Source organism: Phallusia mammillata, chromosome 3, assembly GCF_965637545.1.
Source record: "Phallusia mammillata chromosome 3, kaPhaMamm4.hap1.1, whole genome shotgun sequence".
Classification (NCBI taxonomy): domain Eukaryota; kingdom Metazoa; phylum Chordata; class Ascidiacea; order Phlebobranchia; family Ascidiidae; genus Phallusia; species Phallusia mammillata.
The window spans coordinates 5,223,362-5,239,869 of record NC_137254.1 but is presented as its reverse complement, the minus strand read 5'-3'; the positions used below and the strand labels follow the sequence as shown (position 1 = coordinate 5,239,869).

At 35.3% G+C, this 16,508-nt stretch overlaps 1 protein-coding gene across 1 annotated transcript in view; it reads right to left on the bottom strand.

The window, feature by feature from the left end:
• Positions 1–12,961, bottom strand: part of LOC145218326 (transcriptional activator GLI3-like) — a 39,523-nt gene extending 26,562 nt beyond the window's left edge. The window contains exons 1-2 of the mRNA XM_080085733.1: positions 10,256–12,961; positions 10,015–10,154 (exon numbers count right to left, since the gene is read on the bottom strand). Coding sequence (XP_079941859.1) covers positions 10,015–10,154; positions 10,256–10,470 — 355 coding nt within the window. The 5' untranslated portion in view covers positions 10,471–12,961. The remainder of the gene's footprint in view (positions 1–10,014; positions 10,155–10,255) is intronic.
• Positions 12,962–16,508: the final 3,547 nt, after the last annotated feature.

Below are 16,508 nucleotides of genomic sequence, written 5' to 3'. Positions count from 1 at the left end.
ATCCTGAAAAAGTTAATATTCATTTTAGTTAAATTTCTATCTGATTTGAAGTCATATTTAGTTGCTTTACTCAATCCTAACATAACCCCTTTTGTACGCCTCTAGCGTCTTTTCTTGCTTCATTCTGTTTTCATTTAATTTGCTTAGTCTCTTTATCTTAAGCATTAACTTTATTTAATGCCTCAATAAACTGCTTGTTTCATAAAGTTTTTTCTTTTACAAGTCTTCTGTTTGCTTGCTTATTCAAACTTCTTTTCTCAAATCAGAAGAATTTTAAGATAACTTCCCCAATATCTGTATTTAATCCTTATGTATGGATGCAAAACAGCAATACTAATACACTATGTACGAAAATAACTAACAATATTTTACATTATACAATTTTCGTTTCTGACCTTTTTTAAATCACTTTATCTTAACTAGCAAAAGAAACTCATCAGATTTGATGAATTCACCTATGAGGTTTGTTACTATAAAGGAGTAACTGAATAATTGTTAAAACAATTGAGATTGATTGACATTCGCCCATCGAGGTGAGAAAGAAAGGGCAAACTTATTTTAGGGGTGCGGGGGTCAAGAAAGGTTCAGCGTCTGGACAGGGACTTCTGGGAGGATATTATGGCGCCTGTCGTTACGCTTTAGTGGGTATCTGTTAATAAATCGACAATAACTGATTATTCTGGGGATAAATAGTTTTTGTCCCCAAACCCGCTTGTCAGTGATAGAAAAAACCTGAAATTTTATGTCATGCTTTATCAGATTAGACTAATCTTGTTGTACATATTCTTATCAGGAAATAACTTCATCTAAAATTGAATTTCTGCGGTTCACTATTTCAATCCCTAGAATATTGTTTCGAGTGAGTAAACGAATTTTGATCTATACCCGGTTTGTACGTTGTAATTTATTTCAAATTTTTCTTCTTAAATTTTAATTTAAACCAGGTAATTAACACACCAGCTAAATTTTTTACTACTATGCAAACACACAATATTTCACAAATTTGCAGTCAACTAACGTAATTTGCTAAACGCTTTTTAAAACAAGAATTTTTGCCTATTTTTAGCTTATTTAATACTTATTTAGCATTTATATTTAAAAAAAAACATGTAAAAATATCTAATCGTTATATAACATCTGAAATCATCGCAGCCAAGCCACATCATAAACAGTCCTCAATGCAACCAACTTAAACCATCTTACAACAGATGTTAAATCAAAACTAGTTCTTCCTAAGTCTGTCATTTTTAAACCTATCTAAATGTACAAACGAAAAGTAGCAATCAAAACTACCCCATATATAAACTAGAGATCACTGCCTGAAGCAAAGTAACTGTATTTGCTGGTAGGGATAGGGCTATTACATGTTCTACAGAGACCGCCCTGTTTATAACCACCTTATTACGGTGTGTTGTTTACGTTACAGATCGACCAAGCCTTTCAAGACAGGCTTTACACGTCTTACGTAACATTGGGTTGGAATACCGTGGGATTTCGTGTGTGTCGAAAGATGTAAACGTATACTTCACTATGCTTAAATGTTGTGTTGATTTCAAAGATATTTGAAACGATTTGAATGAAGAAAAGAGACAAAAATTGACAAAACAACAAAAATGATTCGGCATCGCTGATTTTGTAAATACGCTTTTTTCTGTATATTACTGTCCAGCGGGTTTTTGAGCTTTATGCAGGGAACTATAGCAAATGAAATAAGCTATTGCTGCCAGGCATAATGTATGATCAAGTATTGCTCATCCAGCAGTTTTATTGTAAACAATCGACGTTTCGACGTCCTATACAAGACGCCTTCATCAGGATAATGACATAACTTGCAAGACAAATTTGTCTTTTACAAAACTGCTGGATGAGCAATACTTGGTCAAACTATAGCAAATGTCCGCATGTGATTAGAAAATTATGTGTTTACCAGTGGGGCATTTTGCACAAATGTATGAAAAAAATTACCTATTTCAAACACATAATTTTTCAATTGCTATTGCCGATGTCGAAAAATTACACGCTCCACTAGGCGAAGTAACAACGGCATGTTTGTGACATCATAGACTGCAGTCACAAATCACGGAAATGGTGACTTGATAATCGTAGTTTACAGCATTTCAAAAAAACTCTTTTTTGTTAAACTTTTTTTTTAATCAGTATTGCTAGTACAAAGAATTACAAAAAAACGTTTCTTTTTACTTAAGTGCAAATCAGAGACGATTTTCCTATTCTATCTTTCCTATCTTTAACGCTCTTTTTGAAACAAACATTTATAACATAAAAAAACTAAACTATTTCTGACTCAAAACAGTATGCTTCTCTTTCGAGAGAACACTTATTTAAAACCAAAATTCTTTGAGCCCAATAAATGTGAATAGCTTTGTTAGTGTCCCAGACAGCCAGTATTTTGCTGAAATACACAATACTCAAATAACAAATGACTGAACACTTATTACAGACTGACTTTTTATGTACGCTGCTTTCAGACTAAACAGTGAAACTCATCTAACACAGATGTACAGCTTAGCACCGAACACAACACACAAACTGGTGTCAATCAACTTTAAACTCCAATTGGGGAGTCCAAAAACAAAAGCATGACTTTCTGAAGCCATAAGAGCACGGCAGAATTTTAACGACTGGCTGAGAAGAGAAGATTTAGGCAAAGCGTTACAGTTTGGTTTTCGCCAGAGGCAGCCTTGTGGCTCATTCGACATGGGTGGTCCGCCTCTACGTATTCAATCACGTTTGTGACGTCACAAACGCATGTCAGAGCGCCAACCGGTGCCGATGATAGAAATGTATTGTGGGTAATGTACCGATGGAGGTCAAATAAAGGTCGAATTTTTTAGGTTATTATTTAAGGTGTTGTTGGTTAATCCCAATTACAGTTGAATTATTTTTGAAGTATTTTAATTTCAAAACATTTGTGACCCTAAAGATTCGTATGATCTATTAAACATGAAAACGAATATTCCGAAATCTTTATTTTCACAATTAAAGTAAGGCCCAAAACGAAAAAAAGTGCCTTTACCAAAAACACAACGTCAAATCAATTAATTAATTTGGCACCAAATGATTCAGTCAAAAACGGTTTGTATTTGTCTCTTTTTTTCAGAAAAACAGCTTCATTTTTACACCGACGTTGGTAATTATGAAATAGTTTTAAAGACTTGCAACCCATAATATATTTTTTTTAAATCAGAAAACTTATATCGGTTTAAACGTAAAAACAAGTTACCCTAGCCTAAAAATGCCAACATTTTCCTGTGTTAAAACCCCACGTAACAAACAAAACAGGAAAAAAAACTATCTAGCAAGCATAGATAATTCAGTGTTGTTTAGCTAAACAGACAGGAGTCTTAGTTCAAGCAGGCGATAGACCAGTAACCTGAAGAACCTTTTGGTCCCACAAGGGCGGCGTAGACCGTTTACCATTCCATGGGATTAGTTCAGGAATGAAATTTAGAAATTGTAAAAGAAAACCTTTGTTTGTGTCATATTTCTCTCCATGGTGTAAAAACCAAAATGCGATTCGTTTGTCGGCCTTAAAACTGCTAGCCTCATTATTAGTCCGTCGAAATAGACTATTTAAAGAGTATTTGGACACATGAACAGTTGTCCCTAGTGTATTATAAGTTACATATTCCAAATTCACCAGAAACCTAATATAGAGGATGGATAAAGTCGTTGCTACGAATCAGTAGAATGAAAATTTTGGTATAGTCCTAATTCTTTTACTGTTTTTTCACTTCGATATTGGGCATCTTCTGAAACTTAAGATGTAAACTAATAGCTGGGACCCTGAAGCGTCGATGCAGACCAGCGATTACAGCACACTCAAAAATGGAAATGCTTGGTGATCGGCTGGTTCGGTATAACGCCTTTAACACGCCTGGCGTACTATGATTTCTTTTGTAGCTTATTCGAATATAATTATTTGGTAGAATGTTGCCTTTTTAATGAAATAAATCTATATATTACAAAATTGTTGAGTGATCTTGTCAGAAACCAAAACAAGAGATGGGATTAGAACCTACAGCCATTTTGGTTCCAACTTCAAACTTGGTTATACACCCATAGTAGAAATATTGGATGTCAAAAGTGGGGTTTGCACCAGTATTTTGGGACAGAGCACAGAAACATCTAAATGATAAATGGACCACAAGTTCGGGTAATCTGTCTCACAAAGAAAAGCAAGCAAGTTATATTTGTGACAAAAACACATTTTAACATATAAACCACATATTATTTTCGCTTAGCACAGAAAACGGTTCAACCCTATGACCATATACACTTTCGTGTATCAGGACGGATAGGGAATGATTCGTGGTAAGGCCAACACACAAAGGGTTTTAAATCCACGGATTTCAAGCAGCGATAAACAGCCGAAAGTATAAGCACACCATGTCACGCGATTGAGGTTACCGTTAGGTGATGCTAGGGAGTCCGCAAAATCAAATTTGTAATGCGATCCTTGGTGGAAAAAATTCTTTGTTCTGAAGGTAAAATTTTGATTGCTTTTGAGGTCTAAGTTGGAACGTTTTTTGATTATGTAGTAGTTTTAGTTTATAAGTCAGGCAAAGCTTTCCGGTTAGGGTTCGGGCCGCGTTCACGCTCCAGGTTCAATAAAACAGGCTTGATTCGCGCCTGACATATCACTAGGCATATATATATCCCGATTTCATCTTCGAATTCTAAAAATTCGGGTATATATAAAAGGTATTATTCCAACTTAATTTGAGAATCGGGCTTCTGCTTTTGAATTAGTGCGAGGTTTGTGTCCCTATTTAGGCTTTCTACAACTCTGTAGAGTTTAAATCTTTTTAACTAGTTTAAAGATGAATTTAAATGATTTGTAGCAGGTTTCAGGCTGGGTGTGGGACTGGAAACAACAATCTTACGACTATACGACCAATGAATTGTTGTCCATCAACATTCTTTAACAAAGAAACCAACAAAAACGTGACACTTTCATCAGAAGCCGAACTAATCTGGACGAAAATACCGAGAGTTGCTACTAAAAATTTACAAATAGGATAAACGGAACAAGAAAAATCCGTTTGATTTCGATACCGGTGGTCGCCACAAAGCAAACACTATAATGCTATTAACTTACCAGACAACAAATAAAGGATAAAACTCCTTAAATTTGTTCTTGTTACATCAAAAAACAACTTCTAGCCCATGCTTAACAGAACACCTATAGCTATATATAGTCAATGAATTATTATTATCAAAAGCGTTGTAATTTTGTGTTTTGCATAAAGCTCGTTAGGAAACCCGCCTTAAGCGTGCAAATTTGTTCATGCAACAAGTGCTATATTTTTTGTCAAAACTTTAAAAAGAAATCAAATGCATTGTATTTTAGGTGAGTTTCCAAACGAGCTTTGCGCAGTCAACCATAGCGCCTGTTGCATGCACAAATTTGCACGCTTAAGGCGGGTTCCCAAGCAAGTTTCACGCAGTCAACCATAACAATTTTAGATGCACGACTCAATTTCCTAAAACGGATTTCTGAAGAAAAAAACTGTTACAAATCCGGCAACATAACAGCTACAATTAAAGCTTACACTGCGCGGGAAAAAGGCCTAAGCACGTGAAGGTCGAGTGCAAGGTCATTGTGACGACAGCAGCCGGCTATTAAAAGTAATTAATGTCTCGTCGGCAGACATAATACATGAAGTCAAGCTGAAGTCTTGAAAGATGTACAAGTTTCGACAATGGACATCTTAAAGAGAAACCGTCAAAAAATGTAGTTTGTTTACATTTGCCGTTTTGGGAGTTTAAAGGCTTTTTGTAAGGATTATAAAAAAACGCAACCAAGAGTTTGAAATTGCACGATTGTTTTAACTGTAACCAAACAGTAAAAGCTCCACATAAATTGTACTTGAAACCTGTAAATGAAATTAATATATGTAACTAGGATCACCCTATCTTTTCATAACTGCAATGCTATTTAGTTGCAAATACGAACACCACACCATATATGCCTGTTTTCTTGAACACAAAACTAACAGTTTCATTTGACGGAATTTACGCACTTCAGTAGGCGTGTCATTTTGAAGCAGCCATAAGTATCAAAATGATATCATGGAAAAGGTATGAAGCTTAAATTGTCATGTACCAATTTGTAATATAGTGTGAAGAGTACATATCGTTTTCTATCACGCGAGATTTTAGATTTTTACATTTGTGACCAACTTTTCATGGTAATACCGGTAACGGCTTGACAGCAAATTTAATACCAGGGTGGCTAACATAGCCTCTAGGGAAATAATTTAGACTTGCGATGGTTAAAACCGACAGACCGTAACAGAAACCAACGAAGCGTATCTGATACATTTGTTGTCTAAATAGGGAAGTACAAAATTGTATGGAGTACAACAGTTGCAATAATAAAAGTGACAATTCGAATTAGTTAACTAAATACCAATATCGGTTGGTCTGATTAACCAGTTTTTTTTTGCATAGCGTTTTGCATTGTGAAATACGAAACATTTGAAGTTTTTGAATAATAATTTATTTACAATTTTTTTATGGTGGTTAAGACTGTTTGTGGCAACAAAATTAAACAAAATTAGATATTAGTACTGTTAAGCCCTTTTCCGACTTAAATATCTATGTACGCCTGTATTAACTGATTTACCTATACAATAAGATATGTAAGCTTCACTGAGCAAATGACTTTTTGATTTAATGCCACCGTCATAAGCAAAGTCTATTGAATACGATCTTTTTTGAAACAAAATCTAACGAATTTTTTTGCAGGATTCCAGAAAACTTTGCAAACAAATATTAATAAAAAAATTTCTATGGGATTCTTCGCGGAGAGAAAAACTCGCGATTTACCAATTTCACGGCGGTCGGCAAATTTGGGGAGGGGGGCAGCAGCGCACTGAGGGAGGCGGTTTTAAATTACTAACGCACAGAAGATGACGTTACATTGCTAGAGAGAGTTCGCTTCGAAAACGGAAACCTAGATTTGCTGAAAAAAGCAACGAAATTTGCAGCAGAATTTCTAAAAGGACCAAAAACTGACAAGATTAAATCGAAAATTACAAAACAAAACACGTAGTGAATAAGAATGGGTGCTTAGTTTTTAAATTATAAAAACAATAAACTTATAATTAACCAATAACTACGAGTTTGCAAATTTGAAATCCAATTTGTATTACATTACTGTTACTAAATTTTAGCAGTAATCTTATAATAATAATTATTATTGTTTAGAAAAAGCCAGTTCCTCCAATTTATAGGAAAAAATGGTTTGAAACGTGCTTCGGTACAAAACAAAAGGAGTTAAACCTAAATATTTTTTCATCAAAATGTTTACATATAATAATATTGCGAAGACAAAAAAATCTGAAAAAGTTCGCACAAACATAAAACAACCTGACTTTTACTAGATGTCAAGTTACAGAAAAATCTGCTGAAATTCTGTTTAACTTTTCCGAAGTTAATGAGTACTGCTTGGCGGCAGTTGATGGTGAAAACAACTCGTGTTTATATAGAGGGCGAGGGAACGGCCTTGGTGCGTTTGTGCAATCAATCATCTTAAAATTTGAATTATTTTGCGAAAAACACTGTAAAATGTTTTTTCCTTCTAATTTTAAGTTAAGATAAACATAAATGTGTAACTGGGATCAGCCATAAAGCGTTTATGCAATCTAATAATCACGGCACATTTTTGTTTACGTGTTTTAGGTTTAATCTAGTGCAAAAAAACGATATCTAATTGAGCTATAAGGACAATTAATGGTTAATTTTCGCAAAAAATCAATTAAACAGGAGGTTCTCAGGCTCTATTTTACTCCAAAATGTTCGTCGTTTAAGTAAGTCATAACTAACGGATAAAACAATGCTACGTAGTATGATACATTTTTTACCAAATTTCAGCCTTTTATTACAACCAAAAACTTGAGACAATCAAAGCATTCCACAATTAACAAACCGCGATAAACCGATTATTACGTCACAAATCGCTTTTGTTACGTCACCCGCAGCGCCATCAATCAATACCTTATTAAAGTAAAGACTGTTTACAATAGCTTTCATTGAATACATTTATCACTCGGCGAGCAACTTCGGCTTAAAACCGCATGGACTAGCTTAACTATAACTTGTAAACACAAGTGCAGCTGCAAGGTGAGACGATGCCTAAGATCTAGTTGGATTTTTAGCAATTTTCCTGGAGATACCAGTTGCAGACTGAAGTTAAGTCTGCTTCGTGCTTGGGTCAGTTTGTAATGGCAATAAGTCTTGAGGTTTTTTTGTCAACTGTTGCGAGCCCGCCGGAGGTGCGGTACTGATATTAGATTGCTGTGTTTCATGGAAAGGGCAATTTGGACAAATTTAAGCCATTTTAGGCGCAACTAAACGACCAATGATTTTCTCGATACACCACCCTTTTAAAAATGACAAAAATAGTTTACGTGTTAAAGTAAAAATGTTAGTTGGTAGTTTGTGTTTATACCTTTATGAACAAGTGAAAAGTTGACTACAGAAAGTTCGTTAAAAACTCACTTTAAACCTGCAACGTCGTGCATGTAACAAGCGCTATTGTTGACTCCACAAAGCTCGTTAGGAAACTTGCTTCAAATTTGCAAAGTCGTGTATGTAACAAGCGTTATGGTTGATTGCAGAAAGCTCGTTAGGAAACCCGCTTCGAACTTGCAAAGTCGTGCATGTAACAAGCGCTGTGGTTGACAACACAAAGCTCGTCAGGAAACCCGCTTCGAACTTGCAAAATCGTGCATGTAACAAGCGCTGTGGTTGACAACACAAAGCTCGTTAGGAAACCCGCTTCGAACTTGCAAAGTCGTGCATGTAACAAGCGCTGTGGTTGACAACACAAAGCTCGTTAGGAAACCCGCTTCGAACTTGCAAAGTCGTGCATGTAACAAGCGCTACAGTCAACTGCATGAAGCTCATTTGTAAGCCCATTTTTAGCGTGAATTGCCGTGAGTGTAACAAAACTCCAAAGCGAAAAATAATGTTCCGAGCTTATTACAACTCCAAGCACAAAATGTATTTTAAAGTAGTACCTTACACCAAGGGCCACTTATGCATACGCCTGCAACCCATAATTACGTTCATGGGTATTACAGCGATCTACAACGCAACTTCACAGATGCAGCAAAGTCAAGTGGTGGTTTTGTTAAACAGAAAAATCTTGGCGTGGCGGTTTTATCGCAAATGTGAGGTGACTGCTTCGATTGGATAATTTTTACTTTTACAAATACATAGCGTGATGCGGCGGTTTCAAGAAAAACTTTTGTGGCAAAATAAGAACTTGGAAAAATTTGAGAATCTATTTTAATCTCAAAGAAATTTTCCAGTTCAGTCACAAAAGTGAATCAATAAACTGTTAGGTATTCCAACTCAAGTACAATAGAAAAAATCTTTCGTCACTATAAACATTGTGACCTGACCCAAATTTCAGGAAGTTTTGCAAATGTTATGTATATCTATCTTACCACTAGGCTATAGGTACACAGTACGCATGTTTAACAACAATATATAGATGCCTGTTTGTGGGGCACAGCATATATCAATGTTTCGTTTAACGGTTCTTTTTTGGATTCCATTATTACTGATTAATACACTGTAATTTTATGCAATTCATAGTGAACGTGTTTTCTTTAGCATAAACCTACATACACAGCATGTAATACATTCATACAAAGCAAGAAAAGTCTTAGCATAAACCCACACACACAGCATGTAATAAATTTACAGAAAAGACAAACTTTAAGATAGGGTTTGAACCCACTACCTACTGATCAAGCTACACAGTCTCCTACTACACTCTACACTACAGCAAGGTAACCAAATGTCAGAACACCAAGTTCCGATTAGCTAAACATTTACAACATAAAGCATATGTTGTACCTAACCCAAAGTGACAATATTTAGGAAAAAAAGCATTCATCAAACTGCTGACTTTTTCACATTAATGTTTCCTTTTTTACCAGAAGCCCCAAAATGTAAATTATTTTTGTCTTCACTTACCAAATGACGTTGTACTTGTTGCGGCTGCCGTTTCCGTTTGTGACGTCACTCGACCGGCTGGCCGACCTTGCTGACGTGGAATTGCAGGTTGATGACGTCCTGACGACGTAACAGGGCTTTGAATTTCACTGGATGATGTTCTATTAAAAGTCAGTCTTAAAGGTGATTGTCAGCATAAAATCAACATTTTAAGATATGGGTTGGAATCCCACCACTGCCAACGGTAAATTATATTCCCTACCTTGCGTGTTGGTAATCTCCCTCAGTTGTTGATGTAACTAGCGATTCGTCGTCACTGTTGGGGGACTTCGAAATATGTTTGGCGGGATTTTGAACACCGAATTCCGGCGAGTCGTCGTAAACTTGATTGATGTCGGATTTAAGTTCCTTTTCGTAGAAAATATCCTGTTTATCCTGTATTTTAATGTGTTTAGGCTGGTGCGAGATATTTTCCATATCATGAACGCCTATTTAATTACTAAAACCCTACATTTAAAAACCTAAATAAATGAATGACCAGATTTTAGCCCCTAGCTCTTATTGCTAAAAGAAGGTTAATATACTTCAATTATATTTGTCAAATTCTAATAATAAGTTCAAAAAAGATTTATAACCTCAATTTGAAACAATGCAGTTTGAGTTAAAAACATCACTTAGCTTTGTTAAATTATTCAACAATTTGCCGTGATCACTGGTCGGCACAGACGCTTCAGGGCTGATCCCAGTTATGAACGCTGATCTCAAAGGTTCATTATAATAATTTGCAATCACAAAACACAAAATTTTCAAACTAATGATATAAAGAAGGTAACTTATAACTTTTTCATGGAAACAAAATGAGTAACAAAATTCAAATTTTGACCCATTCGAGTACTTCAATCGTTTCTAATCTAATTACGAAATATCGAAAACGCTTCAAAGTGTCAGAATAGACAGTCCATGGGCCGACGCAGGGAGCCTTGAGATATTCCAGACAAGGAAAGCTAAGCACGACATGGTTGATCGAAGTTGGTTGCTCAATGCAGCGGCATCTTGTTTATAACTTAACAAGTTATTTAGAACGGCAAAAGTTAATGAACAAAGGCAAAAAACCCCTAAAATGTAAAAGGACATAAACTGCAGAAAAAATTGTTTAAAAAGTTATAAACAACTCCGTGTTTTCATTGTATGTCATTACTCTGATGAAGGTGTCTCGTATGGGACATCGAAACGTCGGCATATTACAATAAAGACGGCTGGAAGAGCTACAAATTTTGTTGATTGTTTAAAAAGTGAACTTTTAGCTAATAACAATATCGTCATATTTTTGCGACAAAATGCTTTTTGCATGCTGTTTCCTAACGCGCTTCTTGTTTGTAATAAGGGCCATAGTTGACTGCACATAGATTGATAGGAAACCCGCTTTATATGTTTATTGTTGACTGAACGAAGCGCGTTAAAAAACCCATTTTAAGCGAACAAAGTCCCGCATGTGACAATAGCTATGGTTAACTTCACATAGCTCACTAAAAAACAGCTTTAGTTGTGCAAAATCGCGCATGTAACAAACGCTATGGTTGACCGCTCGCAGCTTGCTACGAAACCCGCTTTAAACATGCAGTAGTCTAGAATATTAATAAAATATAAATAAAACCTAACTGACTGATTCTTGTGTGAAAACTACATGACCAAGTCCCATGTCCTTGAGCCACCTGTTATCCAGACAATCAATTAAAGCACGCGAGTTAGACAAAGGCTAATAAAATACAGGCTTGTGAACGTCTGGAAAGGGCTATCACAGGAAATTAAGACCGTCGCACGGCCATTGAAAAAAATTCATGTGCAATTGAAAATCTGGGCCAATGGTATCAGGTTACGTAGCAATCGTCTAAGATTGAGATTTGTGCATAGAAATGCTGTGTTATTTATGCTTTAGTCAAGCATGGGTTTGACAGCGCGGTTAGGAGGTCAACTGTTTTCGTTTTGGTTTCCACATTTTTGTGCACAGAGCTAGGTGCATTCACGCATCGTTGATAATACACCAGACAGACAGCTAACGGGCTTTGCAAAATAAACTGAGTAATTTATCTACGTAGTCAAGCCATTCTTAACTTATTTTACTGCTGACAAACAAATACGCTTGCAACATGCACTGAATTCAACTTTTAAACGGCTTTCTTATGAGCTTTCTGTAGTCATTTATAGCGCTTGTTGCATAAAACAAACCCGTTTTGCACGCTTAATAAACCCTTTCGTTTGATACAAAAAACAAACAAAAATAATTTCTTGCGCTTGTTATATACGCGTCTTTGCATAATGGCAAAGTTGTTTTAAATCAGCTATTTAACCAAAATGTTACCTATTTAGCAAATAAGTCAGTTTGTTACTTTTGTACAAACTAGCACTGCATACATTTACACCCATTAAGTATTGACAACTACGGTAATCGCATTTAACATAACACATGTGGACGTCTTGAGTGAAACCTACAAACAAGTTACAGTAGAATAATAAGCTAAAAAACAGCATACAGAGCTACAATCAGAATTTTTAGGACGATTAATTGACCCAAACAAGTTTAAGACACCTAACATGCTACACTGGAAATCGTATGACATTTGCTGTACAAACTAAACACTTACGTATTTAAAACAGTACAAAAATTACAGACAAGAATATACACAACGACGAAAGCTAATAAACGTAATCTAATAACTGCAAATAAAAATCACACAAAAATCAGCAATAAAAACTACAAACATTCCAAAAAATGCTGTAACTAACTCCAGTTACAACGAATTGTCAAAAAAACCGGGCGCTCAACGAAGAAAAAAGTTCCACAGCATTTCTGAGTCACAATGAAGAGAGAATCAGATGTGCAGCTAAGCGTGACAGGCTGAGACGCATCAGGGCGGAACGGCGGCAAGAAAAAATAAAAACTAGGTAACGACGCTGTAGGCTTGAAATCTGTAACTATTCACCTTTTCTACGGCTTAAGGAAATCATTGGCGCATGTGAAATAGATGAAAAAGGTTCTGTAGGTCGATACAAAGTTTTTGACGTATTGTTAAGTAATGTGATTGCATTTTAAAATGTGCTAGGCGAAATCAGACTAAGTATAATGATTATCTTTTTGCGAACATTTTGGTAATGTTTCAAGCTAAAAAATCCTGCTATTACAAAAATTAACTAATTTTAACAAACATGTCCATGTTATGTAAAAACACATATATTTTCTAAATTGACAATCAGAATGGCGATGGTTGAAATATACATTTACTACGTACAAAACCCCCGAAATTACTTGTTGAGTACGCATATGTCGTACCTTTATATAACAAGTTAGCATTAAGCACTATATCAATGGTCATAAAGGCATGGATGAAATTGTATACGAAACACCTGGGCGATTTGGTTTATAAAAGACAGGAAATAAGGAAATGCCTATAATGAGTCGGCGGCCGAGATGCCTGTTCTTGATGTACAACGTTTTAACAATCTGTTCTTTGTGGTAAAAAAGGTATTTTCAATTTTGTACTCCTGTGTTGCAGTGTCCATATCAGTTTACCATTCTTGGCAGAGGTTCATAAAGGCGACCAAAAACAAGTATGCATATTTGTAATATATATGTAATGTATATTGGGCCTATGATAAACTGCTTTCAAACATTTTTTGTCTTAAAATGATAAATTGTTTTGATATTACAAGCCCAGTAGATGTTTCTATACTGATTACTTAGACTCAGTGGACAAACTGGCGGCGGTAATTGAAATAAGAACCCGTGATGCCTACAACAACAAAAAGATACTACACCCTTGGTTTAGAAATTACGTTTTTGCAAAAAAAGAACATTTTTTCTTCAATTTCCATACCAATCTGTCAACCAATAAGCTTCAAATCAAAACGACCACAACAAAAAAGGCATTAGTGCATGTCCAGTCAAGCATAACGCCGCGCGAACTCAAGCGTGACTTAATTTTAGGTCTGTTTATTTTTGCAAGGCAGTGCCGCCGGTCGTTACTCAGAATGGGTTCGCTTTGAATGCTTTGATGTTTGATCTGGTTTCTTTGCCTGTTGACAGCTTCGTAATGCTCCAGTCATGGGAGGCTTGAAAAGCGTTGAAAGGTATTCAAACGCGGATTAGACAAAAAAAAGAAAACTTTTGTGTGGAATTTTGGTTTGCAATGGGCGATGGGAATTGGTTCAAGATTTTCGACTTTTTGGAACCATATTTTAAGAACGCTAGTTGCAAACCAACAAGCCAGTATATTAATGTAAAACATAACGTTTCGACATTTCATTTAGGAATGACACAAGTTTATGCACATACCGTTTCGACATTTCATTTAAAAATGACACAAGAAATGTTACGATTTATAATAATATATTGGTTTATTTGTTTCTGGTTAGGATTTTGAAAACCGTTAATCGTGTAACTAGCTGTAAACGTCATGAACTATTATAATTACAGAGTAATCTGCCTAATATTTAAAGCCTGATTGAATTTATACTAAAAGTTAAAATTGTCGAAATAATAAATCTTCTCTTTGCGGTTTGCATTAGCCATATGCATTTTAAACTGCAATCTTTATATATTATGTAAATCTGCGTTTAAGAAGATGACTTTATACGTTTTGTAATTGCGCTTAAAATATATTATCGCTGTTTGCGTACAATTACATTACAATGGTTTTGAACTTAGATTCGAAATCATAACATAGTATGTATGTGAGTTGTTAATTAATGCAACAGTTTTGTGTTACATCAAGTGATTGCCTTTTACATGAAAACAGTTACAAAACAAACGGTAAAAGCTAAAATAAATATGCTGGTGGACGTTCAGTTAGATATTTATCAAATACATAAGGTTGCTGTAAGTGCGTTGTTTATTTGTTAAATGTCTAAAATCGAAACCACCACATTAAGAACCAATTTACTACTTTTGTTGGTATTTTATGTATGGCCCTAAATTTGAAACCAAAAAATCTAAACATTACAAACCACTTTTGAATTGAGTTGTCCCGATTTGCAAAAAAACATGCAATCTCATTTCGGGTATCCACAGTGCCAGGCAACGTCACAATCACAAAATGTTTTCCAATATTCTTTCAATAGACCACGAAATGCAAAGTAATCCTTACTACAGACAAATACCAAGCAAAATAGCATTTACCCAATTACATGGGCAATTTCTTTAGTACAATTTGACTGATACTGTTTTATTTACCATAAGACATATGCTTGGCATGTAAAAATGACTATCTAATAAGTAACTACTTGACCTATTTGTTCATTTGAGCGCAAAATATCTAAAACGCTCTTCATTTTAACCTATTGACGAACACAGCCTGAAGATAAGTTGATACACTGACCTGCAGGTGCTTTGTCGCTCAACCAGTAGTGCCAGAGGCTATCTAAGGTTATAATGCGTAGCGAAGTTCACGACTTTGGTGCGCCAAGAAAAACTTTGCCCATATCTAAAGAGCAAGTTTCGTACAGTTAACTATAGCGCTGGTTTAAGATGCACGACTTTGCACGCTTAAAGCGGGTTTCTTACTTGCCTTCTACAGTCAACCATTGCACTTGTAAAATTATGAATTTATACACTTACAGCGGGTTTCCCGGCGAGCTTCGTGCAGTCTACCACAGCGCTTGTTACATGCAGACTATTGCAAGGTTACAGCGGTTTCCTTACGAGTTCGTACGTTGAACCTTAGCGCTTGTTATACATATATGACTTTGCACGGTTACTTAACGGGCTTTGTGCAGTCAACTATATCGCTTATTACATGCACGACTTTGCACACATGAAGTGGGTTTCCTAACGGTCTTCGTTTATTGAACCATAGCGCTTGTTGAATGCACGACTTTGCACGTTGAAGCCTGTGTCCAAACGAACGCTTTTCGTATACGTAAAACTTTTGTCTGGTTAATTTTTGTAATAAACCAGAATTGATTCCTTTTCTTAGTGTTTTGCATTCGCTATGGCATTAAAATGTGATTTAAAACATTCATTTGTAAACGTAATCTGTTATTTGCAACGAACAAGCAAAAATGTGCAGCAGCAAAAATAAATAAAATGTAATACATACACATGCATATGAAATGCGCAGCCCAAAGTGTCTGGACAAAAATTGCTCTGGGGCTCTATCTAACGAGCAAACTTTGATGCTAGGTATCTTTTACATTAAAATGAATTACGGGAGATTTTCGGTTTGTTACAATAAAGTTCATTTGCATAAAACAAATAAATATAGTTTTCAAAGACCGGGCGAAGTTTAAAAATATACTGATTAACATTTTGTTTAAAAAATATACTGATTAACATTTTGTTTAAAAATGTCGCTGAAATGGCTTTACTTATACTGATTAACATTTTGTTTTTCGATTTTTTGCAAAAATAAACACAAATAACAGGCTAAAAATGTGTTAAAGTTGGTCTAATACTTTAAGACGCGGATTTTTTAACTGCAAAACAACATCGAAAGACATTTTTTAACGTTAATAAACACTTA